General features: G+C 46.6%; 3 protein-coding genes across 3 annotated transcripts in view; 2 read left to right on the top strand and 1 right to left on the bottom strand.

The window, feature by feature from the left end:
* Positions 1 to 4,321: 4,321 nt before the first annotated feature.
* LOC135817631 (nucleoside diphosphate-linked moiety X motif 6-like) lies at positions 4,322 to 10,821 on the top strand. The gene is made up of 8 exons (XM_065330854.1): positions 4,322 to 4,534; positions 4,616 to 4,688; positions 7,056 to 7,126; positions 7,536 to 7,627; positions 7,796 to 7,901; positions 8,253 to 8,357; positions 9,354 to 9,556; positions 10,422 to 10,821. The coding sequence occupies exons 2-8, from the start codon at positions 4,630 to 4,632 to the stop codon at positions 10,707 to 10,709; spliced, it is 924 nt and encodes a 307-aa protein (XP_065186926.1). The 5' UTR covers positions 4,322 to 4,534; positions 4,616 to 4,629; the 3' UTR covers positions 10,710 to 10,821.
* Positions 10,822 to 15,371: 4,550 nt separating this feature from the next.
* On the top strand, positions 15,372 to 21,816 carry LOC135817630 (nucleoside diphosphate-linked moiety X motif 6-like). Its single transcript, XM_065330853.1, has 7 exons — positions 15,372 to 15,657; positions 16,408 to 16,478; positions 18,771 to 18,862; positions 19,021 to 19,126; positions 19,954 to 20,058; positions 20,661 to 20,863; positions 21,051 to 21,816. Exons 1-7 carry the CDS (start codon positions 15,626 to 15,628, stop codon positions 21,309 to 21,311), a joined length of 870 nt encoding a protein of 289 aa, XP_065186925.1. The 5' UTR covers positions 15,372 to 15,625; the 3' UTR covers positions 21,312 to 21,816.
* Positions 21,645 to 26,682, bottom strand: part of LOC135817629 (tRNA (guanine(10)-N2)-methyltransferase homolog) — a 13,732-nt gene continuing 8,694 nt past the window's right edge. Inside the window, exons 9-15 of the mRNA XM_065330852.1 lie at positions 26,406 to 26,486; positions 25,782 to 25,811; positions 25,107 to 25,238; positions 24,265 to 24,322; positions 23,517 to 23,618; positions 22,646 to 22,766; positions 21,645 to 22,312 (exon numbers count right to left, since the gene is read on the bottom strand). Of these exons, the coding sequence (XP_065186924.1) occupies positions 22,118 to 22,312; positions 22,646 to 22,766; positions 23,517 to 23,618; positions 24,265 to 24,322; positions 25,107 to 25,238; positions 25,782 to 25,811; positions 26,406 to 26,486 (719 nt within the window). The 3' untranslated portion in view covers positions 21,645 to 22,117. The remainder of the gene's footprint in view (positions 22,313 to 22,645; positions 22,767 to 23,516; positions 23,619 to 24,264; positions 24,323 to 25,106; positions 25,239 to 25,781; positions 25,812 to 26,405; positions 26,487 to 26,682) is intronic.

Raw genomic sequence — 26,682 nt, 5'->3', positions numbered from 1 at the left:
GTTCGGAAACAATGACCTTTCTCCCACCAACACCGTGGTCACTGAGAGCCCGGTCTTGCGACCATCTGAACTGTTAAGTCCCGGTTTCACTCAGTCGGTAGAGCAAGCGGTTACAGTACTGGATAATGGCTATCCTACAGAATTGCACACTTATTCAGAGAGAGAGAGAGAAAGAGTTCTCAGGTAGTACACTGTAATCTAGCATGAAACTAATCCACAGGGAACTGATCTGCGGAGAGCTGGTCTTAATCGGCAAGAAACTAATCCCCAGGAAACTAGAAAGGCAGCAGCTTTTATAGGGTGAGTAAGTAAGCTAGCCTATGGTCAGGGGATACGTAGAGCAGAGAGAAGTAAGAAGAAAGGTCAAACTACAAGGTACATGATTGTGTGGGCAGAATAATGGGAAAGGTCGGGACATGGCACCTGTGCAAGCGGAATACGTTTAGAGGAAGAACTGAATAGAAGGGTGTACAATACATCGTATACATGTACATGTAGGTGTGCAATAATACCAGGTAGACAACTGTTGAAAGGGGCATTAGGATGTATGTACAGCTGTTAGTAATAGTATGTGTAAATAACTAAAAGGGCGGCTGAAAGTGAAATGCATCAAAAGGTCTCCAGTGTGCTATCTAAGGTCAACCTGGAAAGTGTGTTGGAACAATACATGAATACAGCGTATAGTATAGTATTAGTATTAGTATTAGTAGTGCATGTAAAAGAGGATAGAAGGTGGGGCTGGTGTAACAAGTCATGTACATGTGCATGTCATTATAATGTATGTATTCCTATCTAACATGAACCATTATGGATGTTTACTCGTGATCGTACTGGTAGGAAGTCCCTGATACATAGTACTGTAGCAAGAAGGCATTAGATAAACCTTGTTTTGTTGAAACATGTCGTTGGTTGACAGCATGTGACAAGGTGGAGGACCAGCGTGTTCGGAAACAGTGACTTTTCTACAACCATCCACGGTTTGTAGAGCCCCCGGGTCTCGCGACCATCTGAGCACGTAACAACAACAACATCAACAACAAAACAATTTTTTTAAATTATTTATATTTATGAGTTGTACTAATAAAATACAGCCAACGTGTAGCCGGGGTATTCTGACGTGGTGAAGGTCTACCCATGGCCGCGTCGGAACATCACCAACCTCGTCTACAGCTGTAGAGAGCACCTTCTCACGACAGTGTCATGGTGGTGACAGTAACTGTTGTCAGCTGACGAGCTGAGAGAGGGATGCCATGGGCAGAAGTTGGAAAAGAAAGAAAAAAAGAGTATAAAAGAGAAGAAAGAAGGACAATTTAGAACAGAAGCTACAAACAATAGGAGGACAGAGGAAGTGTTTTTACTCAGAGTTTCACGCACTAAGCGATCATCAGAAAACAGTTTTCTGATGATCGCTTAGTGCGTGAAACTCTGAGTAAAAACACTTCCTCTGTCCTCCTATTGTTTGAACCAGCTCTACCACTCGGTATTGAGCACTCTCTTGGACAGCCTGGAACCTCTCTGTTGTAGAACAGAAGCTACTAAGTTTATGAGGACTGAGTATCAAGAAGACATCCAGGAGCAAACAACGAATACGCGACTGACGGGACAACAACACGACGTGTTAGCCCCTGGAATAGGGGCTAACACTGTGTAATCTCACAGGAAAAAGTAACCAGTTGACATGTGAGTCTGATGTGACATGGTTCAATTGGTTGAGTTACCTCCGCAGTGACAGCCGTGACAGCGGTGCCAAGACTGCAAGAGGGCTACTAAAGATGCCGGGAATGTGTGGAAGTCACCGTTTTCGCGGTGAGGACTCCATCCGCCGAAAACGGTTCCAAGAGATCCATAGATGCAGGGAACCGTTTACGCGGCTAGGCTGGAACCTGGAGGTTGCTCGTACCGCGTACCGGTGTATCCCTGCTAACCCTAGGCCCTGGAACCGTTTTCTCGAAGGTACCGTTTTCGCGGTTACACCGGGCAGCAGCTAGTGACTATTACCAAGAGTACATAACCCCCTCTTGCAGGACTGTAGTCTGTCTGCAATGCATGAGACCTGCATGTAGACCTTGGCGGATTATGCTCGGTAAATTGCTGATTTATGCTTTCCATTATGCCAGTGATTATGCTACATTATGCTGGAATTATGCCAATGATAGTGATACTGTGCTGTGCCCCTGCACTCTTGTTGCACTTTGCAACGTTACAACGACTCTGGCACCATGGCAGCACGGCTTATAAGGGGTAACATTCACCAGGTTATTTCCTGTAACATGCCTAAATATGCCTGGAGCATGTTATCTTCATCCAGCATCGTAAGGTTATGCCGACCGTCGACGTCTGAGTTCTCACTGATCATGAGCGATGTGAGCAAGAGTATGTGTGGAATGACCAGTGCAGTCCTTGATGGTGTGAACCCAAGTCAGTGGTGGTTGGCCTTTGGCTTTGGCCTGAGGTACCCCCCCCCCCCACGACTCTCTGTTGGCCTGTAGTTGATCTTGAACCTGGCACGCTTCTTGTACTTGCAGCAAAACAATTTATTTGAACGGTATACCAAAATACGCACTTCAAACTCGATGCTCGCGGCTATTCTGCTGTGCAGACTTTTTTTACCAGTACAATGGACTGAGAAACAGAAAAATAATAAGGCACCCATTTTGATAGTCCAGGGGATGGCCCACGCCTGGTAAAGAGAATAAATAGAGAAAAGAAAAGACGGCTATTTCACAGGAAGTATAATTATGTACAATGGGGACATGGTGCAAGTACATGTAGTTAGTTCTCACAACGCCAAGCCACACTGGCACTGCGCAACAGCCACACTGCGCAACAGCCACACTGCGCAACAGCCACACTGCGCAACAGCCACACTGCGCAACAGCCACACTGCGCAACAGCCAAAGCTGCTGACCGGTTCTGATCAACGGCAGAGGAAGAGGCTGGACGTCGATGACCACGAATGGCAGCGGCAGCTGCTCAGACGAGGGCAAAGCCCAACCTAACGCGAAGAAAGGCAATCACCGACGACAAAGACTCTCCTGTAGTGTCTTCTCCGATACCATGGACGCAACCCTACGGTAGAGAGCCTTCGCTGCTTTGCCTTGCCCGCCAGTGCAACTGAGGACGATGGGGACAAATGACGCATGCTCGATGTGCAAAACTCGTGCTTCATAGCTGCGACGCTTCTCCTTCTCGTGTCTGGCATAGACGGACACCAGGGAGGCGGGGTTTCGGTTTGAACGAGTATAAGGGATAAACACCCGAACATCGAAGAATGTTCGCTCAAACCTACCTCTCCAGACTCCTCTGGAAGCCACATCCAGCCGTGCACCTTCTCCAGTGATGGCTGTACGGTGTGCAAAGCTCTCGCCCGTCACGGGCTGGAGATCGGGCTCTACCACAACATCATGGGCGACGTCCGGGAGCATGTGGTCGGTGATATCCCAGCCACACCTCTTTGTGCCTCAAGGATGGGAATCCACTTGTACTTGCAACGTCATCATGACGGGAAATCCCCAGAATCTAGTACTTTTCCTGGCGCATGTGTGTCTGCATGTTTGGCATTTTAATATGGGTAAAGAATCGGAGGAAAAGAATTCGAGGAATTGCCCGCCAAAAGCTTGTATGGTTCTGCCAATTATTTCACTGCCTTTTCGAGCAGAGCCTGCAATTTTTTAAAGTGTTGTCCGCCGAGGCCTAGCGTCAAGCAATGACTACAATGTAGTTCCAAGGCCTGGGTGGAAAGGGTGTGTGTGTGTTCAAGGTTGAAATCAATCTTTTTTCCACATCAAGTATTCCACATCAAGTTTACCGAAATCAGGGTGGAAGACCCGGCTAGCTGCTGAGGAGGAGTTACCGCACCGGGTAGGTGCAGCTAGCTGTACAGCCTGTAGATCTACATCACGGTACAAGGATGACACCTTATCCATCCACATCAAAGGTCGAGCACCTACAATGCTCAATAGGCTACATGTACAAGTCATGTAGATCTACATGATTGTACAAGTCATGATACACGGCCGTACCGACACATCTCCCCCCCCCCCCCCACACACACACACAGACCTGGTTCAATACACACAGACCTGTGCCGCTGTGGCTGTGGTGTGGATCATGGCCCATTCACGATTCAGGGGTCGACTACTGACTAGTCGAAAAAGGGCTTTTACGACTACTGGTCTGGATCATGGAATTCCCGTACTCCTACCGTATACGGCACACTACTACTACACATGCCTGTATACCGTACTGAACACTGACAGACTAGACCGCTCGCTAGCATTAGCAGGAGAATCAAGTCAATGGTCACAGGCCTCATCTTTACAATAACAGTGCAGCTACTACCCGGCATTCCAGCGGTCGCTGAACTCTTTTCAGTCGACACCCAGGTAGATTATACGCCCGGAGCTGTGTAATAATCGCGCGAGTGGTTGGTTTCGAAATTTCGACGAAAGGGAGTAAAGACTCGAAAGCTCTCAGTCCAGGTTGTTTGCGGAGTGAGTTTGACCGTGGCAGGCATTTGCAAATCAACATCCTGGTCAGGCTGGTGGCGGAATAGTCCACATAGGTGCTTGCGAATCTTATAGTTGCTGGTTCGATTCCTGCTGAAACTTTGTAGAGACCCAGGGCCATATGCCATGCGGCAAAAGAACAGCTGCTATGGCATCCGTTCTACATTCTAAGGGTGACCCGTAAGTAGCTGAACTGGCTGTGATTATGGACCGATATTATAACTGTGTTGATTGAACTGCATGTACAATGTAAAATCCACTGCAGATCTACATGTACTGATGTAGATCTACAATCTACATGTACAGTGACTAGAGCTATTTTTAAAGGGTTTCCACAGTTTTGTTTTGTTCAAGCACCGTTTTAATTTTGTCTTTCTTTCAGCGTCTTTCCCAGCCACTTTTAGCGCTATCTACTGGAGTGTGTTGGATACATTTAAAGGGGAAGTATACCCTAAAATCAAATTTTCACCAGTTGCAGTCTTCGGGGTGCTGGGTCAAATAGTCTTGGTCCGAGGAAGCTGAGACGCTCCCTTCCTCCTTTATTCCCAATCAAACTCGTCACTTTCACTGAAACTGGGTGACTGCGCCCTACTAGATGGGGATTTGTACGCAAAATGTCACTAAAAGCGCTAGTTCATTCTTATAAAAGCAGAGATGACCGGGATTGGCCCATATGTTGTAGTCTTGTGGACGCCAAGTCGACTGGTTTTGGTCCGAGAAGGCTGCAATGCAGCGTTCGGCCCGTAATCCCAATCGAACATGGTTGAATAAGCGGTCACGTGCTCATGTGTACACCAGTCACCTGGTCACCCTGCCTGCAGGGTTCAACCGCTACAGCCTGTTTGGGCACTTTCCTGTCAGTTGAATCTTGGTGTGAAAGTTGTAGCCTGCAGGCACGGTGGCCAGGTGGCTGGTGTACGCATGAGCACGTGACCGATTATCCAACCATGTTCGATTGGGAATAAGGGCCGACCGCTGCATCGCAGCTTTCTCGGACCAAAACCAGTCAACTCAGCATCCAAAAGACTACAACATATGGCCCAATAGGGTTCATTTGTGCTTTTACAAGAACGAAATGGCGCTTTGAGTGAAAAATGGCATACAAATCCCCATCTAGGGCACAGTCACCCAGTTTCGGTGGAAGTGGCGAATTCGATTGGGAAAAAGAGGGAGGGAGCGGCTCAGCTTCCTCGGACCAGAACCATTCGACTCAGCACCCTGAAGACTAATTTAATCAGCGAGCTGGCTGCTTATGATGGCCAATCACTGGAACACCTACTCGAAGTAATTGTTGCTGTGTTAGTGATGTGAGGGTCAGCCACTAGTAGTACGACTATAATGAGGCTTGAAAAAAGCGATAACGTCAGAAGCCCAAATCTAACGACAAATACTCTGGACCTTTGGATCCACTCCACCCATGGCAAAGTATCGGATTGGGTGGGTGCAGGGCCCCTCGTGTCACACGTAGGTGTGCTTTCTCTGTGCCAGGAGTGAGTCCCTGACTGGGATTGCTCAGTCCAGTCGCTACCGGTGGGTGTGTCAATGAAAACCACCCAAACGTGTATGGTTCCATCCAAATACTTGAAGTAATTATATCATAGAGAAAGGCGATGTGAGTCCGAGTTTCGCATTATTCATGATCATCAGGCAACTGCGGGTGGTCTGAAACAGGCAGCCCGAACATAACGGTGAGCGACTCTGAAGGGGGTAACAGCGCAAGCTTAAGGTGCAGGCGATTAGTGGACAGTATAGTGGACTGTGAGCTATATAGCAAAAACCTCTAGGGCTATGCGTCTGGCAGTGCGAAGCTTGCTATATAATTATTGGGTTTGAGACAAGAAATGAATGTATGCAGTTCTCCTGAACTGAAGTGTGAATTGAATGATATAGATAGGTAGATAGAACAGCCGAGATTTTCTACGGCACATGATACCATTCAGCAACCGTTGGCAGTTTGCATGATGTTGGTCTCCACCAAAAGCCCTTAGAATGATGTCTTCGGCTTTGTACAAACGGACTGCAGACTCTGTAGTAGTCAGAGAAAGGCGCAAGTCCCTGTAGTCCATTCATCCGAAATAGTCCCACAGGCCTTTCAAAGCCTGCTAAACCCCACTTGAAACAAAAATGGGATTTGAGCCTGCTTCTCCATATAATATTTTGCCATGGCATACCTGTTCGAATTTTGTGAGTGCCCGAATCTCTGACTTCTTCTCCTTGGAGTTTTCGGGCCTCAAATATGACAAAATAGAATTGCACGTGTCACACAATGCAGAATGTACAGTTGTTTTCACCGTATCTACCACTTTACTTTGGTGCAGTGGTCCCTTTATGATCCGGCACCATTTGTGCTACGGAAATTCTGCAGGATTAGGGAGGATGCTGAATTAGAAAATCTGATTTACTGCTGCAATGTGCATGAAAAGGACGATTTTTTAAAGATGGACGACTGTACACCAAAAAGCTAGGTTGCCAGCCAGTTTAGGAAGAATCAATGGATTGTAAACCTGAATATTTTTCCTGTTTTTTTTTACTGATTTTCTTGTGAAGGTACCATGGAGTTACTGTGAATCTGACACAGGAATGCCCGGAAGAGAAGCGGTTTGAAGATTGTTTGATAAGTAAGCCACACGGTTCTCGTACGAGTGTGGAAACTTGGCCTATGTGCAGTGATGCCATCTGCTGTTCAAAGACACTTTGACAGAGGTTTGCAGGGTTGCAGTTCTTGCTGAGGATGCTCTAGTGTTACTGGTACGTCACAGTCTGGAGATACCAGTATGCCCAGTGCTGGGTGTTTGGTGACTGTCTTTAACTCGGACTCTTCTGACAAGCCCAGGAACCAGGTGATCCTGACAAGTTTGACGTAACACAGTGTTTAACTACTAGTAATGCTGAGGGCTGGCAGCAACTACATGACTGTAGGCAAAGCCTAGATATCTGGTGGCTTAATTTCCAAGGCTGCCGAATGAACCGGTTTATATGTGCTGCATCTGGGTGTCGGGTTTGTGCTGTGGTCCCTATTTTTTATAGTGTCTCTTGAAGAGTGGAAAGCCAACAAGCGCCGTGGTGTATGGCTGCAGATTGGCGTTGCAAATTCCTATTGCATACAGATTGCAGATAAGGTGAGGTGATGCAAGCAGTAGGCTATTTCTGAGCACTGGCCATGAACATGTTAGTTGAAACTTGAAACCGCATTAACTTGTACAGTTCAAGTCCCTCGCTTTCTGTATTTTGTTATTTCAACCTTGGTTGATTTTAACTGTTCTGATGTCGCTGAATGCATCTTGCAGCACGGCTTCACAATCCACCACGCACAGCCCGGCTATGTCATGATGACAAAATGGCTGCCCACCGATGAACCAAATCTCCTGCCTGGCTATGCATCGCACTATATTGGTAAGTTCCTGGTTAGTACTACCATCCAACTGCATATAAATTTACGCAACATGTACTGTCTAGCTGATGTGCTGTAAGTTTGAGATGCCAGCGTTCTGCATGGGCACACAGGTCTTTTGGTAGGGAGTGGGAAATGCATCATACATGTACCAGTTTTTCAGTTCGTTATCACGGCGGCTGTGTAACTGAATGGATCTTTGTTTGACATGGTACACCGGCTCTTCCGAATAACAATTTCCATTGGTAACCATTTTAACTTACCAATTATGAATATGGCTGCATCGGTAGTCTGCAAGTATGTTTATGTATCTCTAATGCGGTGTATGTATCTGTAATGCGGTGTATGCATAGGTGTTTCCGGCCTTGTTGTGGATGATCAGGATCAGATCTTGCTGATCCAGGACAAATATTCTTACACGAATGAATGGAAGCTACCCGGTGGAGCCATGGACCCAGGTAGGACTAGCTGCAAGCGTTCTAGAATGCACTACTGTCACGCCGTTAAGCCGGATCATCCATACAAGCATTTTTGTGATCTGCTGTGCGATGCAACGGCCGCAAGACTGGGACATCCCCAAATTGCATCCATCCCGCAGCTCACGCGATGTGACGTGAGGTGCGATGTATGATTTTGACCTTACCTTCATTTGTAGAAAAGTTGTACAAAAGGTTCAAGATTTGCTTGTAGATTTGTAAAAGTTGAACCAAGCCACCATTTCGAAATGCGAGTGCGCCATCACAGATTGCGTTGTATCGCGCATGGCAAAAAGGCTTCTGGGAATCCCGCTTTATGCAATGTTGGGTGATATTGCCAGCTAGCACCTTTGCAAAACTATTCAAAATAAGGTATTTAGTATTTACAATACACAGGCATACGCACCTGTTTAAACCTTTACACTGGCAAAGGGCTACTTACTGCCACATGACCTACAGATACAGCAGAGAGAGAGAGAGAGAGAGAGAGAGAGAGAGAGAGAGAGAGAGAGAGAGAGAGAGAGAGAGAGAGAGAGAGAGAGAGAGAGAGAGAGAGAGAGAGAGAGAGAAAGAGAGAGAGAGAGAGAGAGAGCGAGAGAGCGAGCGAGAGAGCGAGAGAGAGAGAGAGAGAGAGAGAGAGAGAGAGAGAGAGAGAGAGAGAGAGAGAGAGAGAGAGAGAGAGAGAGAGGGGGAGAGGGAGAGGGAGAGAGAGGGAGAGAGGGAGAGGGAGAGAGGGAGAGGGAGAGGGAGAGAGAAGGGGAGAGGGGGTGCTACAAACCTGGGTTCTGGACCATACCTCCAGGCACACATATTCAGAAAACACCCACCTTGGCTTGATGAGAGGGCACAGTCATCTCTCACATGTCTACTCAGTATTCACCCTCAGATCATGATTCGACTTCTGTTTGCACAAGCTACGCACACATCCACCTATCTCCCCATGATGATGTGGTGTTGCTCGCAATGTCATGCCTGCAGGTGAAAACATTGACGAGGCAGTGGCCCGTGAAGTGTTGGAAGAAACAGGCATCCAAGCAGAGTTCATCACCATTGTGTCAATGCGTCATCTTCCCGATTACCTGCACTCTCGTGGAGATATCAATATTGTATGCCACCTGCGCGCAAAGACCTCTGCCATTAAAAAGTGCGAGCATGAAATCCATGCCTGTAAATGGATGAAGGTGAGGGTTTATGGTGCAATGTGCGTGCGTGTGTGTATGTGTGTGTGTGTTAGTGTGTGCGTGCGTGTGTGTGTGCGTGTGTGCGTGTGTGTGTGTGTGTGTGTATGTAGTTCTGTCTGTCTGTTTGAGATGTATTGACCCACACTAGCGTGAAGCACTGTCTTCACTGGGCAGAGGTAAACTGATACCTGATGCCGTCAAGCCGCCTTTTTTCTGCCCACCTCGTCCTTACCCATTTTCCGCAGTGCAGTGAGTATAGCTACTTGTGAGCCTGAGGTCATTTTCTAGTCTGCCCAGGGATTGGGGATTTCAAGTACAGTGAACACATCTTTAGGACGAACACCAAGGGACTGATGGTATTTGTTCTAAATAATGGGACGGTTCTTCTTATCCATACTGTATGCCCAGTGAATACAGAGTGCGGATTTATCTGTGGAGTTATGAGTGCTAGTTCCTTTCAAGGCAAAGTTTGTCTTATCAGTCATGATTCTTCTTAAAGAGGCTTCATCGTAGTGTGGACCATTGGTTGGCTCAATAGCCAATTGAGTGATATTCAAGTCTAAGATTTCTTTTGAGGCTCTCTCCCTTCTCCCAGGCGGACCCACATACCAGTTCTGGCAGTGAACAACAAGCGTGTGTACATGTATGTGTGTGGGGGGGGGGCATGTGCGTGTGTGTAAAGGATGAATTTCTTCTGCTGCTATGAGGTGGACTTATGATAAGAAAGACAGAATCAATTATTATTCTTAACGCACCATTCTGGAGGAAATTACTAGTAAGTAACTAACAACTTGTGTCTTCTTGTATTTTCTTGTATTTTCTTGTATTTTCTTGTGTGTTCTTGTGTCCTTTGCCATTTCACCAGATCGAGAAGTTTCTCTCCATGTCGAAGAGTGATGGACTCCAGGAGCAGGACAAATACAAAGTGCAATCATATCTAAATCAACAGAAACATGGTTTACAGAGCACACACCATACAATATCAAACGCGAGATTCTACACACCAGAGTTCAAAGTGGAGAAAGTGGAGAAAGAGGCGATGCCAGCAGCAACGCAGAGTCCCATCAAGTCTGACGTCGATCGATTGGTAATAACGATGACCTCGAATGCCGCCACATTGTGGTTGAATCCTTTGAAGGCAGGGCCTGACTGACACACAACGCCACACGTATCTCCTAGTCACCTGACTTGAACATACAACTAGCCTAGCCATGTGCATGGCTAACATCATAGTGCTGGTTTGCTTCCCATGGCTAACATCATACTGCTGCCGGTTTGCTTCCCATGGCTAACATCATACTGCTGCCGGTTTGCTTCCTATGGCTAACATCATAGTAGCACACACTACCATGTTATCTACTCAGTGTCACGGTGCAGCCCGTGATCGAACCGTGCTGACATACTACCGCCAGTGCATGTCTTTCTCGTCTTTGCCTACTCATAAATCTACGCCACAGTAGTGCAGGTACCATTGTCATTGGTCATGCATCACAGCATGTGTGAGCAGCGGCAAGTTGTCATCACCACCATTCTTCTTTTCAGCCGTTCTTTGTCTTCTTCAAGAGTTGTCATTACTAGGAGCTTCTCCACGTTGCAGCCAGCACCGAGGCATTAAAATGTAATGTAAATGTTAAAAAAGCATTTAAAAAAATGCTTTGGTATTGACTGGCATTGTCTGCGACTGACTTGAACGAAGCTTATCTCAGCAACTACATACAGGTGTACTCCACTCAGTGTTAGCAAGAGTATAATTATTATAACCCCCGGGGGGGGGGGGGGAGGGGCATAATTATACTCTTGGTGTTAGCTTATTGGCATTGCATACCGGCTTGTTGCAACGACCGATTGTATTTCCAAGCCGACTCTGTGCCGTGGGGATGTCAACTTGCGGCTTTGCCTGACTGATACATAGCAGAGCAGTCAAACTAAGTCAACAGAGTGTTTTATAATCAAAAAGTCTGGCGTGTCACCAAGAGTAATTACCATGATATAATAGTAATAATTATTTACATAGCTAGCTCCTTGCTATTTTTGGTGTCACAGTCATACTCTGCGGATCTAACCGGCTCAGACTGATCTTCCCTAATGATTATGTAGTAATGATTCCTGACAGCACGTGATCTACAAAAACTGTATGACTTGTACATGTAGGTCTACTCATATACTACATCATGTATAAGTACCGGTAGTAGTCTACATGACTGTACTCCGTAGATCTATTACAAGTATTAGAGTCTCGTAGATCTACGTAGATGAAGTACATGTACATTATCCATATAAAAATCGCTCTGTGAGCGGTTCTGAAAAACCTTTACTGGTACTGCCCCGTCGTAAAAGTAAGAAATTAGAACTGGCCCATTGTCCCCCCAAATGCGAACTGATCCACCTAAATCGCGAATGACGGGACCCGAACGCACCAGTAGCACGAGGTCGGGAGGGCACAGGATCACGGCAATTATCATAGGGTAACACCAGTAGTAGCAGTAGAATTTATTATTTTGATAGGGAAGCCTACCGCTAGTACAGTACATGGCCTATGGTCCGGACCAACGTCCCCATCTGCATCCACAGGTAGGAACCTCGTGCTACTGGTGCGTTCGGGTCCCGTCATTCGCGATTTAGGTGGATCAGTTCGCATTTGGGGGGACAATGGGCCAGTTCTAATTTCTTACTTTTACGACGGGGCAGTACCAGTAAAGGTTTTTCAGAACCGCTCACAGAGCGATTTTTATATGGATAATTTCAGCTCTTTTTCCGTTCCCTCCCCACCCCAACTACACAAACATGTGTATGCACACGGCACACACACGTGGTCACGCACACATACGCACAAACAGGAAATTCTTCATGTATAATGCCATGCAAAGCAGTGGCCACCGTACTTGAGGAAGTCAGTTGTGAAACAAAAATAATTCAACTACAGCGTGTATACAAGCTGACGGCCAAAGCACAACATAGCAAACATGACATTTGCCCAAGGATTGTAGTTTGCAGACCATGCCATGGAAGCAGCGAATACAGAATGTAATATCATACAAAGTGACAAGCAAGGACGTGGCCATCATACACCAGAAACTTGCAGAAAGTCACATATCCAACAGATAGAGAAGTGAACAGCAATCTGATACAGCCCACACAGGACAAAGCGGACCTGATACTCGTCCCAGGATCGCAAGTGGCAAACCCTTTTCAATGCATAACATGCAGGTGCACGTTAGACGCATGAACATCTGACCGTGTCGCCAGCATACAATGTCATCACATGTTTACCCCACAAGTTACACACATGCACAGTAGAAGCACAATGAAAGCAATGGAAAAGTACAATGTGGTTGCTGAAGCATCTTCACACTTCAAATTCAGACTTCAATGTGGTCGTCACGGGATGATATACCTGCAAGATACAAGTGATGAAGAAAGAAAGCAGAAGGTCGTGAGGTAGGCTATGAGACACCACAAACGGTTCACCTACATGTCTGTTCAGGGCTAGTGCACTCACACGCAGAATTGTAATAATCGAGCATTTCCCAAACTGAGAAGTGCAATGAAATCCACTTGCATGCACAGGAGCAATTTTGCAATATTATGATGCGCAATTCGACACGATCTGCGATGCTGCGTGCGATGTGCCCTGCTGTCATGATAGTGACAGTCACCGCAGTATGTTTTGTCAACGTCGCCCGTGCACTCTTCTGTCAAGTCCAAAGTGCTCACATACTTGGCAATGTTTTTGCAGTGATTAACTTTTATCCTAGTTATGTCACGGGTAACTTTAATGAAGTACCCGCAGGCCGTGTCGATCTGCACATCGTCCACTCTCTCATGTACTTGGCCTGCTTTGTCTGTGTATCCATTTCATGTGCGATCCACAAAATCGACTAGACAGTGGGTGCAATACGCTCTCTACCTGAAGACGTTCTTCTGGCGACATCTCGCCATGTACTTGGCCTGGCTTTGTCTGTGTATCCATTTCATGTTCGATCAACAAAATCTCAATGCACTACAGAGACTAGACAGTGGGTGCAATACGCTCTCTATCTGAAGACGTGAACCATTACATTTTTTGGAAAAGTTATACGTACACCTGAAACGTAATGAAGTACAGGAATAGAGAGAGTGACTACAATACGCTCTCGACCTGATATAGTGATAACGTGAGTACAAGACACTCTCCACCTGATAACGTGTTAGAAGGTAACATGTCTACAGTCCCACCGTACCCTTCCGACACGACTGTAGACCATTAAATTTTTTTGAGAAGTTATACGTACACCTTCAACGTAATGAAGTACAGGAATAGAGAGAGTGACTACAATACGCTCTCGACCTGATAACGTGAGTACAAGACACTCTCCACCTGATAACGTGTTAGTAGAAGGTAACAGGTCTACAGTCCCACCGTACCCTTCATCATTCCTCATTCACCATCGCGCGATACCCTGGCACACACTGGCAACATATCAATGGGGTGCCTTACCGTCGTCTAGAGGAGACGTCTTCGCAGCAATATTTCCCTCCTGCGCATTCAGTCGCCGACGCGACAGCGTTCACGGGGCCGTTCCAGCTGCGGAAGACATTCGATTCATCGGGCCAATTCAGCAACAGGGCCGTGGACACACAGGGGGCAGAAGAGAGACATTGTTAGTGGACAAGAAATATGCAGTGGCAAGTGGCGAGTGCCGCATGGATGTCAAGTTGTCATGCACAATTCAGCTATTACTTACGGTCCAGCTAGTCCTGCCATTGCTCGCTCGTCCTGGTTCCTCCTCGTTCGTCTTCTTCCTGCACGTCTGCACTTCTCCTTCCCCACCGTTGGCTTTGCGGTACGGGGGTGCCGGAAGGAATTCCCACCATGTATCCATGTACATGAAGTCCCACCATGACTCTCCATGTACATGTCCACGGCCACGTCAGCAGTTTGTATAGTACCGGAAGGAGTTCCCACGATGTCTCCAAAGGCCTAGAGCGGACGTCTTTGCAGCAATTCTTTTCGCCCTGCGCATTCAGTTCGCCGACGATGTCTCCAAAGGCAAAGGCCTAGAGCCTAGTAGTAGAGGGGACGTCTTTGCAGCAATTCTTTTCACCCTAGTACCCTGCACATTCACTCCGCCGACACGACAGCGTTTACGGGGCCGTTCCAGGTGCAAAAGGTCCACGTCAGCAGTTCTCAACTATTTCGCGTACGGGATAGTCGCCGCGACAGCGTTTAAGGGGTCGTTCCAGGTGCAAAAGGTATCCATCAATGGCACTTTGCAGTATGGGGTACGGAAAAGGGACCTCCTCGTTCGACTTCGTCGACTTCTGCAGTTCTCCTTCCCGTCAGGGGTACCGAAAGGGGCCTCCTCGCAGTTGTCCTTGCCGTCAGGTCCACGTCATGCAATTCTCAACTATTTCGCGTACGGGATAGTCGTCTTTGTCGTACGCGACATCGGCGTTTACCGAGTGTCATTGGCACAAAGCAGACCGTTGACGGGGTCACGTGTCAAAAAAGTATCAACAAGGTGTCGACTAAGTGTCGACCACGTGTATAGCGGTACACTCAGCGGTACACTAATTCTCGTGCCATTCTCGTGTCACAAAACTGGAACATCGAGTACCAGTATGCATGGAAAGGCTTCAGACAGGAAGCCTTTCCAATGAGTCTGTATCAGTATGATCAGTCCGCTCATCTCAGTGCACTACAGTGGCCAGCTAGCTGGACTGGATTTCAATCATTTTTGATTGAGGCGACATTCCAATGATTCAAAACAGTCAACTACAAAATGTTCTTGTTCATGGCGAAATTGTGCTAATCAGGGACGTGGAGTTCTCGTTTCACCGGAGAACTTGAGGAGAGAGTGACCATTTTGCCCATCTACACTGCATCATGCACTGGTGGGGCTGAGAACGAAAAGACGTAAAAGGGACCTGTGTAGTACTAGTAGTCACGCGAGTGGGCATTGTTTTGAAAAAATCGACGGGTGAAGTTCTCCATCATCCGGATATCCTGCAGTGCGGATTGTGACCAGGTGACTGTGGTAGGTGTTTGTAGACTCTACGCAGACCTACGCGACATAAGCATTAGCTGCTATGGCATCCGTTCTACCCCATGAAGTTGACTGGTGAGTAGATCTACGAGCTCAACTGCGACCAATGTCCACAGTTTTCGTTCAAGTACCCTTTGTGGTTCTTTCAGCACCTTTCCCAACCACATTCTGTGCTATTCATTGTGTTCGTGGGAAAGGTACTGAACAGATATTTCACTGATGACGGCCAATGACCGGAATATATAAAAAAAGTTTCTCAAAAACCTCAAAACCAAATTTGAATTTTGCTTTAAAGTTTAGAGATTAAATTGAAGTGCACTGTAGACCCATTATTGGCATTGCATTTAGGCACCTACAACTGCACTCTGCACCGGGGAGAAAGATGCACATGCATAGCGGAGAACACACGAAGCGGGATTTTCTGTGAGCGCATGGTACTTCGGCAGCCGCTTGCACATGTGTGCAGTTGGGGTTTGTATGATGTTAGCCGGTCTGCATACATGTATTTCGAATCTTCGAATAATTCGAAGATTCTGTCCCTGCGGAAAAATTTTCGGCATAAAACAACAAAAATGCGGCGAAAAGTGTGGAAAGATGCAGAACTTGCGGAATTATTTGCAGGAAATTGCGGATTTGGACCAAATCCCGAAATTTGTTGCATCCGTGGAATCGCGATTTCCTGAAGGGACAGAATCATGATTCCTTTCAGTCAGGGCTAGTCTAGCCGAAAGTTCAAAACTAAACTTTTTCGTTCTGTGAAAAATTATCGATAATGCCGGAACCGGAAAATATGTTTTCCTGGTTTGTAATTTTTTTTGTGTGAAGGTACAATGGAGCTGTGGTGGATCTGACAAGGGAATGCCCAGCTGAGGCATTGTTTGAAGATTGCCTGAAAAGTAAGCTACAGGTCAGACCTCGCTATAACGTAATCTCTGGGGGATGGGAGAAATTATGTTATACCGAGGTTTATGTTATAGTGAGTTGGGCGCACCAATATGCAATATGTAGGTCAAAATGACACTCTTCACTTACTGATTACAACTGTACCGTTTTACAACAGGTATGATGATGACTAGCAAAGATGTGGAGGACCTGAAGCAGGGAGTAGTAAAATACCGGTATTTTACTACTCTCTGCTTCCGAGGTGGACGGCTCAGTCTCGAATTCGTCGCGAGAAGGCATGCATGCCGTGTGCATAGTCATTTTTATACGACTTTTTACGTTATGCTGAGGTCTCCGTGCGCCCAGGACCCAGCAAATAGTGCGTTATAGCGAGAATTGCGCTATAGCGGATTATGTTATAGCGAGGAAATTTTGTACGGAAGTGATGCGGTTTCGGCAGGGACATTCACATTTTGTACGTTATAGTGAGGTTTATGTTATAGCGGGGGTCGTTATAGCGAGGTCTGACCTGTACATGATTCGCATATGAGTACCGAATACGGAAACTGACTAATGTGCAATGACGTTATTAATTTTGTTGTTGATGGAACTTTGCTCGAGGTTTGCAGAGCTACTGTTTACTGTTTACCTGACGCAGCTTTGGTCATCCAATGATTACAATAGGCTACGGCCACTGCCGCGTTCAAGCGTTAAACTTAAAAGTTCATCAACCTGTAGTTCGTATCACCCAGCATCATGCACTATGATATGATCACCGGCCGGTAAATGGTTACCAATTGCAATCTCTGTTTGGGACTTGCTGCCAGGCATTCAGTTCTTGCAGGATGTTCTAGCGTTACTCGTACCGTACGTGTGTTGAGATATTCCCAGTGCTGGGTGTAGAATGACAGTCTCGTGACATGCCGAGGAACCAGGTGATCCTGACTAGTTGACGATGGTGAGCCAGGCCTGAACATTTGGCGGAATAATATACTTCGATTAACAGTAAAGAGACCATTATTCCCGTAGCTATGCAGAAGACGTTACTTCAGTAACGTCTGGCGCTAGCCAAGGTCCACACAGCTTTAATTTGGTGTTTGTTTGTTTGTTTGTTTGTGTCACGCCTGGCGCTATCCCGTATCTGTCTAGTACCGTACCGTACCATCAAACGTACCTGGCCACAAACAGCTGGCCACGGTATTTGCTGGCTCCCGTATCTGTCCCGTACCATCAAACGTACCTGGACACAAACAGCTGGCCACAGTATTTGCTGGCTCCCGTATCTGTCCCGTACCGTGCCGTACCATCAAACACAGCTAGCTGGCCGCAACCAGCTAACCACAATATTCGTCGTATTATGTATACGACTCCCTGATGTATAGGGAGACTTTCTGGAAAGAAATAGGGAGACGAGGAGGAAATGCAGTTAGAATGGACGCTAGTTTCCGAATAGGTGATAGGATGCGTCAGCAAAAACATACTTTGGAGGAGAGATCCCGTCGTCTCCAAAATAAGCGTGAACGGGCGAGTCAGCGCTGGTCACAGGAAACGTCGGAAGAGAGATCCCGTCGACTCCAGAACGCCCGTGATCGGCAGAGTCAGCGCCGGTCCCAGGAAACGTCAGGACAGACATCCCGTCGACTCCAGAACGCCAGTGACTGGCAGAGTCAGCGCCGGTCCCAGGAAATATTTCCATCATTTCTAACAAAATGCACGATGAGCTAAGCAACAAAGCATAGCGTAGGGCACTGAGCTTCCAAGCTCTCTCGTTGGAGTTGAGGAGTGAAGTTTCATACATGTGTCAGTGGCTGAGCTGGAGTTAGCGGGAAATAAGAAAAAGGTCGATGGGACACAGTGTTTTGAACCTGCACACCAGCCCTGCCGTGACACTAGTTACTAGTGTACAGGGGCTGGTAGTAGCTACTGTAAATATACAAATTTTCGACAGCTATTTAATTTCGGCTATATTCGGCACCGACCCAAAACGCCTAAATTAAAACGCCGATGAAATTTTTCACAGCATATGTCGCACTATACCATGCCCTCTACCCCACGCCGAAAATAAATCGCCGCCGAAATGTCAAAAATCGTGAAGTGCCGAAATTTTGCAGCGCCGAAATTTTGTATATTTACAGTATGTAAAGTCTAGGTACTAGTAGCTGGGAATCACTTTGAATGCATCCTGAACTATTCCCATGCATCACCATACAGTTATGATGTAAGGGATGGTGTACATGTATTGTATATCACAGGATTACGGCATTCGGTGGCTTAACGGGTTTGTGCTGTGGTCCCTGTTTTTATAGTGTCTCTTGAAGAGTGGCAAGTCGGCAAGCGCCGTGGTGTGTGGCTGAAGATTGGCGTTGCAAACTCCTATTGCATACGGACTGCAGATAAGGTGAGGTGATGCGAGCAGTAGGCTATTTCTGAGCTCTGGTCATGAACAAGTCGCAACTGCGCAAAGTAGAACAGTTCAGGTCGCTCGCTTTCTGTATGTTTGTCATGTTGACCTTGGTTGATTGTGACTGTTCTGATGCCGCTGAATGCATCTTCCAGCACGGCTTCACAATCCACCACGCACAGCCCGGCTATGTCATGATGACGAAATGGCTGCCCACTGATGAACCAAATCTCCTGCCTGGCTATGCATCACACTATGTTGGTAAGTTCCTGGCTACAGTGCTGTCGGTCGCCGAAGAATTGGGGATCAGCCTCCTAACCTAGACCCTTCTTATTTTCATGCATTACAGTGTATGCGCAGTTGAGTCACCGTGTATACATTGATGTGCTGTGCTTGATGAAATTCTAGCCTGGTCGACAGTGGTCGTTCTTCGGCGCTCCGTTCTTTGGCCGACAGTACTGTAGCACTACCATCCAACTGCATATATGTACACTGTAAAACAGAGAGCGGGTTCCAGGCTGTCCAAACGGAGAGGTTCCCTGAGGCTGTCCAGTAGAGTGCTCAATACCGAAAGGCACAGCTAGTTCTATATGTACAATACACTGACATGCAGTAAGTGCAGTAAGTGCATGTAAGATACCGGTGTTCTACATGGGCACACAGGTATTTTTGGTTGGGAGTGAGAAATGCATCGTACGTGTACCATGGTGTACTAGTTATTCATTCCTCAGCTGTGTGCTGCACTGTACCTTCTTCCAAATTAACCAATTGCTGCGCTTACCAATGTAGCCGCATTAGTGCAGTTCTGCTGCTACAATCATCTACAGTAAACACCTGGTTTAAGCGGCCACCCCACCCCACCCCACCCCACCCCACCCCACCCCACGGTGCAAGTAAAAGCGCGGGGGGGGGGGGGGGGGGGCGCTAAAGCCAGGTGGCCTTTAGAACCAGGTCCCACAGTGTCTGTGTAGACCTGTCGGTGCATGGAAAAACGGTCGTTAAGAGCAGGTGGTCCCTAAACCCAGAGATCGCTTACACCAGGTTTTACTGTGTATGCGCATGTGTATCTAATGCGGGTGTACGTGCAGGTGTTGCTGGCCTTGTTGTGGATGATCAGGATCAGATATTGGTGATCAAGGATAAATATGCTAGACAGCCTGCATGGAAGCTGCCCGGTGGAATGATGGACCCAGGTAGGGACAGCTGTCAGCTGCCAGCACCGTATCATACATTACTCTCACTAATATCAGTAATATGTAATAATGATGTACATGTAATGTTGGGGTATTCCCAGCCTGCAGAGATGACACGTCACTAATCATGGTTTTTTTGGTCTACCTCGTAAAATAATCCTTTCGCAAAACAAGACGATCTGTCAAATCGACTTTTTAACAGTATTTAATTCTGTGAAAAGGCCTACTAGTATCCAGCTGATAGAACGGCCTCTGTTTTGCTTTGGTAATATACCTGCATCATCGTCGTGTGGATAGACACCTTCCTTGCAAGTGCACCGATTTCAAAGTTGGGTTTAGCACTTGAACCCCACATGGGAGGGAGGGAGGGGTGTGTGTGTGTGTGTGTGTGTGTTACAAACCTGGGTTCTGGATCAAAGGCACACATATGCAGAAAACACTCACCGTGGCTTGATGAGAGTGCACATACATGTACATGACATTGTACTATTCAGTATTCAGTGTTCACCCTCTGTTATTCTACTTCTGTTTGCACAAGCTACGCACACATCCACCTATCTCCCCATGATGATGTGGTGTTGCTCACAATGTCATGCCTGCAGGTGAAAACATCGGTGTGGCAGTGGCGCGTGAAGTGTTTGAAGAAACAGGCATCCGAGCAGAGTTCATCTCCATTGTGTCAATGCGTCACATTCTCCAGTACCAGTTTTCTCGTGGAGATTTCTACATTGCATGCCACATGCGGCCAACAACCTTTGCCATTAAGCCATGCGAGCATGAAATCAGTGACTGTAGATGGATGAAGGTGAGGTTTATGATGCAGTGTGCGTGCGTGTGTGTGTGCACGCGCATGTCCCCGTGCACAAGGGATACATTTCCTTCTGGTATCATGCAGTGCAATTGGATAGACATATTCTTCTCGGTACACCGTTCTGGAGGAAATTTCTAGTAACTAACTTTTCCCATTCTTGTGTCCTTTGTTAATTCACCAGATCGAGGATTATCTCTCCTTGTCAAACAGTGGTGGAATCTATGAACTGAACGACTTCATTGTGCGATCATACCTACAACAGCAGAAAGATGGTGTATTGATAACACCCACTGAAATAGCAAAAAGACAATGCTACACGCCTCGGCTAAACATGGATGTTAGCGGCAGTAGCAGCAGCAGGAATGCAGATCACGTGAAGGCTTTAGCTGGTCAGGTGCAGCTTGATCAAGATGTGGTGGAATTCTCCGACAGCAAGATTTGAATGACACACAACGCCACACGTATCTCCAAGTCACCTGACTTGAACATACAACTAGCCTAGCCGCATGTGTGCATCATAGTGCTGGTTTGCTTCCTATGGCTAACATCGCACCATGCTATCTACTGTCACAGTACAGCCATCGAATCGTCCAGGCACATAGCAACAAGTCTTTGCTCTCTTTGCACGACTCGTACGTGCGGGAACCAGTGGTCATGCATCATAGCATGTGTGAGCATAGCAAGTAGTACTGGCAACTACCGGGTATCTAGGATTCAAGACAAAGACAAACAGATGTCATGTCATCTGCAGCAGAAAATTAAAACATCACTAGAATTTCATTCACACATCATGTGTTTCATTAATTTATTATATGAATTTAGGCTTGTTTTGTGTTCAAATTTAAAGTATAATATATTTATTATGATGAGGATACGTTTAGATGATCATTGGTCTTCAGATCGCCATTCTGCTGGATATGCATGGTGGTTTCACAATATTGTTGCAAGTGCCTGACAGGACTGAGCCTTCTCACAGAAATAATATGAAAAGAGAAAGATTCCAATGTGTTTTGTGGTAGTTACAAACAGCTACTGCTACTACTAAAGTAAAATAATGACATGAAGGACCCAGGGAGGTTTCCAGCACACACCCTGCAGCACATTATATATGAGCACTGCATGCATAGCCATGCAATGTATGCATGCAAGATTGGTCTAGACAGTATGAAGGCAGAATGAGTTGAAAGACCAGTACAGTTGTTGGTTATAGTTCAGTTATAGTTCACTCAACTAGAATGAGACTGCATTTTATGGAGCTTCTGCTCTTGCAGCGCCCTCATCTTTAGTTTCCTCCTCTACTTTTCCTTTGTGTTCAACCGGTGATTGACTGCATTCTCTTCTTTCCTTACTCCTTGCTTCTAGCTTGCTGTAGTACTCATCTCGTAGATCTGGCTCCAAGTTTTGACATTGCTCTCTCCAGGATACGTCATCAGACACTGGTACCTGCAGCCAGCAAGCAAACCACCATGCATATTCAGCACAGGATCGTGCATAGTGAAACTTGAACAGAGCAACTTCTTGGGCACATCACAAGATGTCTGAGCCCCCGTCATACAGGTGTGTGCCCCTTACAGATGACCACACACGATTCCAAAGCGTATTTGCAAGGATCCAGCCATGCCCCCTATGTCCCCACAACAACGGAGACTCCCTCGATTTAGGCTAAGGCCTGTAGAGAATCCATAAATACAAAATACAAATACAACCTATTGAATGAGCATTGGCGGTAGTGAGCTGACCACTTACTGTTGTATTTTAAAAACGTGCACACATTACCTGATCTTGGCGAAGCTTCTCCATGGTGACCAGAACACGAGCCAAACCAGCACGCATTAACTGCGGTGATGCGCTGATGAAGCGGAACTGCGGGTGCTTTGGAACATCATCCAGCTCAAAACTGCAGGAGGGGGCACACACACACACACACACACACACCACCTCGGGCGCCTATCATGATACATAGCAATGCTACAACAGAATCCCAGCAGCTTGGACTGGGATTGCACCGTTCAATAGCTCACAAGGCAGAATATTGACTGCCACTATTCAGCCCGGTCTACACTACACAGCTTTTGAAATAGGTTTTCCGGCCACTGAATCCCAATTGCTGGGAGTGACCAGCAATTTGTTACCCATCAAGCAACGTGCCTGTGATTGGGAGCAGTTTGTGATAAGGATCTCGCTCCGATGGCAAAGGGGAAATTTGTTCAGGCCGGAATTGATCTGCTTGGTCCTGGTTTAATTAATGGAACGGATTACAATCCCGGCCAGAGAGTCGGGAGGCAGTGTCCAAGGTTGTGGGAAAGCTGCACGCATGCAAAGTGCTTTTGTACCTCGTGTCAACAGCGCAACTGTGGCCCGGCTCTGCATTTTACGGCCAGAAAACACACAGGGAGACCAAAGTTACCACTGCAGCTGTAGAACATAAAGCACACGGCCCCTTATCAACTACACTACTGTGACTAGCACACTATTACACTAGCACACCAACACATTTTTTGTTTTATTTTTTTATCGGTTCCTATAATGGATTTTGGCAATTATTTAATCCGCTTGGTTTTCACATTTTGCATCACAATTTCGGATTTTCCCGAATAAAGCTTTGAGTGAGCACAGTAGCACAGTAGTCGGTAGTAGTAGTACTAACCTAGCCATGATAACTGGTAGAAAGTATACCAGCCGACCACCGGGGAGTAAGTGATGTGCTGCAAATCCCAGCAGATCCTCCACCAAGTCAGGTGTCTGGTATCTAGTGACAGGAGGAAGGACAGAACGCATAACATCACCACCCACTAATCAAAAAGAGGGAAATAATTAGGAAAATCTTCACACACATTGCCAAGGAATAGGCGCAGGTGGAAAGGACATGAAATGATGAAAGCCCGGCTACAGTAATAACGGCTTTGAGAACACCATATTGCGCTAGCTATGATTCACCTGCGAGAAGAGTGAGGGGGGGGGGGGCTATGTGTGTGTGTGTGTGTGTGTGTGTGTGTGTGTGTGTGTGTGTGTGTGTGTGTGTGTGTGTCCAGAACACAGTACATATGCACAGCCTCCACTGTAGCCGTCCATCATAACCATGCATCCTCACAAGACTCTAAAACAGCGGTCTCTGGGCTGCACCAATCAATGAAAAATAGCAATACAATTTTCCAAAACACAGCACAGATAAGAAATATGGGCTGTGTTCAGCGAAAACAAACTTTGGATCTTGCATAAAGTTGGCGAAAAATGACATCATTGAAATTTGTGGTCGCAAGTGCAAGGTTTCTTTGCACTGCACTTGCCACTAAAAATTCAAGGACGTCATATATCGACATGATCGCCAACTTTTTAAGAAAGTTCTAAGGTAACTTTTCGCTGAAAGTGGCTCGTCTAGTTGCTCTACACCATACTTGATTGTCTGTTGCTCTGAGCCCTTCTTCCTTGTAGCTTCCCGTATACCATATGGAGCTGAATGCATAGAGTACACACACACACACACACGCACACCTTTGACCTTTGACCTTTGACGCCCATCGCCGGAGGCGATGATAGCAATGCTACGGCAGAAGCCATAGCAACTTGTGCTGGGATTGCACCATTCAACAGCTTGCAAGGCTGAAGAATTGACCGTCACTATTCAGCCTGGTCTACACCATACAGCTATTTGAAGTGATACACGCACACACACACACACACACACACGCACACACAGACACACCCATGCACACACACACACGCGCACACACAGACACACGCATGCACACACACACACGCACACACACGCACACATACACACCAACGCAGAGGCATCAGTGGGTGTCACATCTTTAACAATCGTTAAGTACAGTGCTGCTCAATGAAATCCGACCAAGCAATTCAATGCCATGCCGGGTGCTGTGCTAGACCTGCGTACACTGGGATGTAAACTGGCGCAGGGTGCATACTTGATTCACGCGATGGGCTTTCAGCGAGCAGGACTGTAGTTACTACAGGTACGTTCCAGTAAGTGCATGGCTAGAGGTACACATGACCTCCACAACCTACAACCATGTGCATCACGGACAAACTTGTTCATACAATACAATCATGAACATGCAGATGCAGACATCCCCTTGAGCCAGTTATCTAGCATTCCAACAGCATACATCAGTCTGCACACATGTATCACAAATGAAGTTCACACGTCACTGCACAGGCAGTCTAGGCTACTCCATCTCAGCAGGTGGTAGTGGTGATGACGGTAATTACTTACGATCAGTGATAATGGCATCAACTAACATAGTACTTCTCCAAGGTGGTCGGTGCTGATCACTTGCTATTACATCTATAAACCGTGATAATGTGCCATACTGTTCATAACTACCACGGAAATTCTCATCCGTTTCTGTGCACAACACACACACATACAGAGATAGAGAGAGAGAAAGAGAGAGAGAGAGAGAGAGAGAGAGAGAGAGAGAGAGAGAGAGAGAGAAAGAGAGAGAGAGAGAGAAAGAGAGGGAGGGAGGGAGAGAGAGAGTTGCATTTATAAAGACAGGTAAGTCTAATAAATGAGGACTGAGACCTCCACAACAGGGTTTTTACGCCTGAGAGCAGGTGCATGATTTAACAAGCAGGTTGTCAGGCTAGATTTTATGCGCAGAATTTGTTGTAATTAGATGAAAAGCAGAAATGATAAGAACTAATAAGAGAGAGAGAGAGAGAGAGAGAGAGAGAGAGAGAGAGAGAGAGAGAGAGAGAGAGAGAGAGAGAGAGAGAGAATACAAGGTTAGATTGTATGGACACTGTCAGCTGCACCTTGACATAAAAAAGTATTGTGAAGCTACCCAGGCACATGAACAGTCTCACAGTCACTGCACAGTTGGCTATCTGAATAATCACTTGGTCTCGGAGTACAATGGTGCACTTTGAAATAGTTGACACTTACTTCTATAACCATAGCCTCGCACAGACCGGCCTGAAACAAAACAAACGGACAAGAAATGAAAGAAATTCAAAGTTTGAGGGAGCGGAAAAGGAAAAGTCTGACAAAACCAGTGCACCTCGGGACTCGAGCCAGGGACCCGGTGCGTATACCTGAACCGTGGACCTGGGGTGTGGACATCATGAGTAGACCAGGTGTCTTGTCACGAAAAAAACTTCATATCAACTGCTGGTGTGAACTCACATCGCACTGTGACTGCAAGTATCAATAAACTAGCTGACAGTGGTCTGTAGTCACAGTCATGTCAGCCATGTGTGAGACTGACATTAAACCATCATTGCTTGAACATCGTTTAGAAAACAGTACAGAAGAGTCAAACATGACGGTAATACAAACTGACTGTGCTGGCAGTAACAATACAGCAGACATGAGAAATGGCTGGGAATAAGGTCAGGTAGACACAATGTGCCCCCCCCCCCCACACATGATAGAGCACAACAGCAATAGCACTTCCTGATCTAATTTCACACGCAACAGTGCCAGCAATATAAACATCACTAAGCCAGTTGGCTTTGGCATGATCAGCCCCCAAGCACCATGTGTCACATTGCAGGGCGGTCTACTCACCCCGTCCGCGAAGTAGTGTTATGTTGATATCACTGCCCAGACTGTAACCTCCAAACTCAGCACACACAACAGTTAGTCCACCTGCATAACAACACAACAGTGCGGCAGCACACAGTAGGGATGACTTGAAAGTTGAAATGCACTATCTTGAAAATCTACAAATCAAATAGTCTAAAAGCCAAGCAGGGACACAATGAAAATGGCCTAATGGTCCATAGTGACACTAGCAGCATTTCCAGAACTGCTACTGTTCAAGGTAAGACAAGACAGGATTGCA

Source organism: Sycon ciliatum, chromosome 5, assembly GCF_964019385.1.
Source record: "Sycon ciliatum chromosome 5, ocSycCili1.1, whole genome shotgun sequence".
NCBI classification, from domain to species: Eukaryota; Metazoa; Porifera; class Calcarea; order Leucosolenida; family Sycettidae; genus Sycon; species Sycon ciliatum.
The sequence above is the reverse complement of the archived record's forward strand: the minus strand, read 5'-3'. Positions and strand labels throughout refer to the sequence as shown.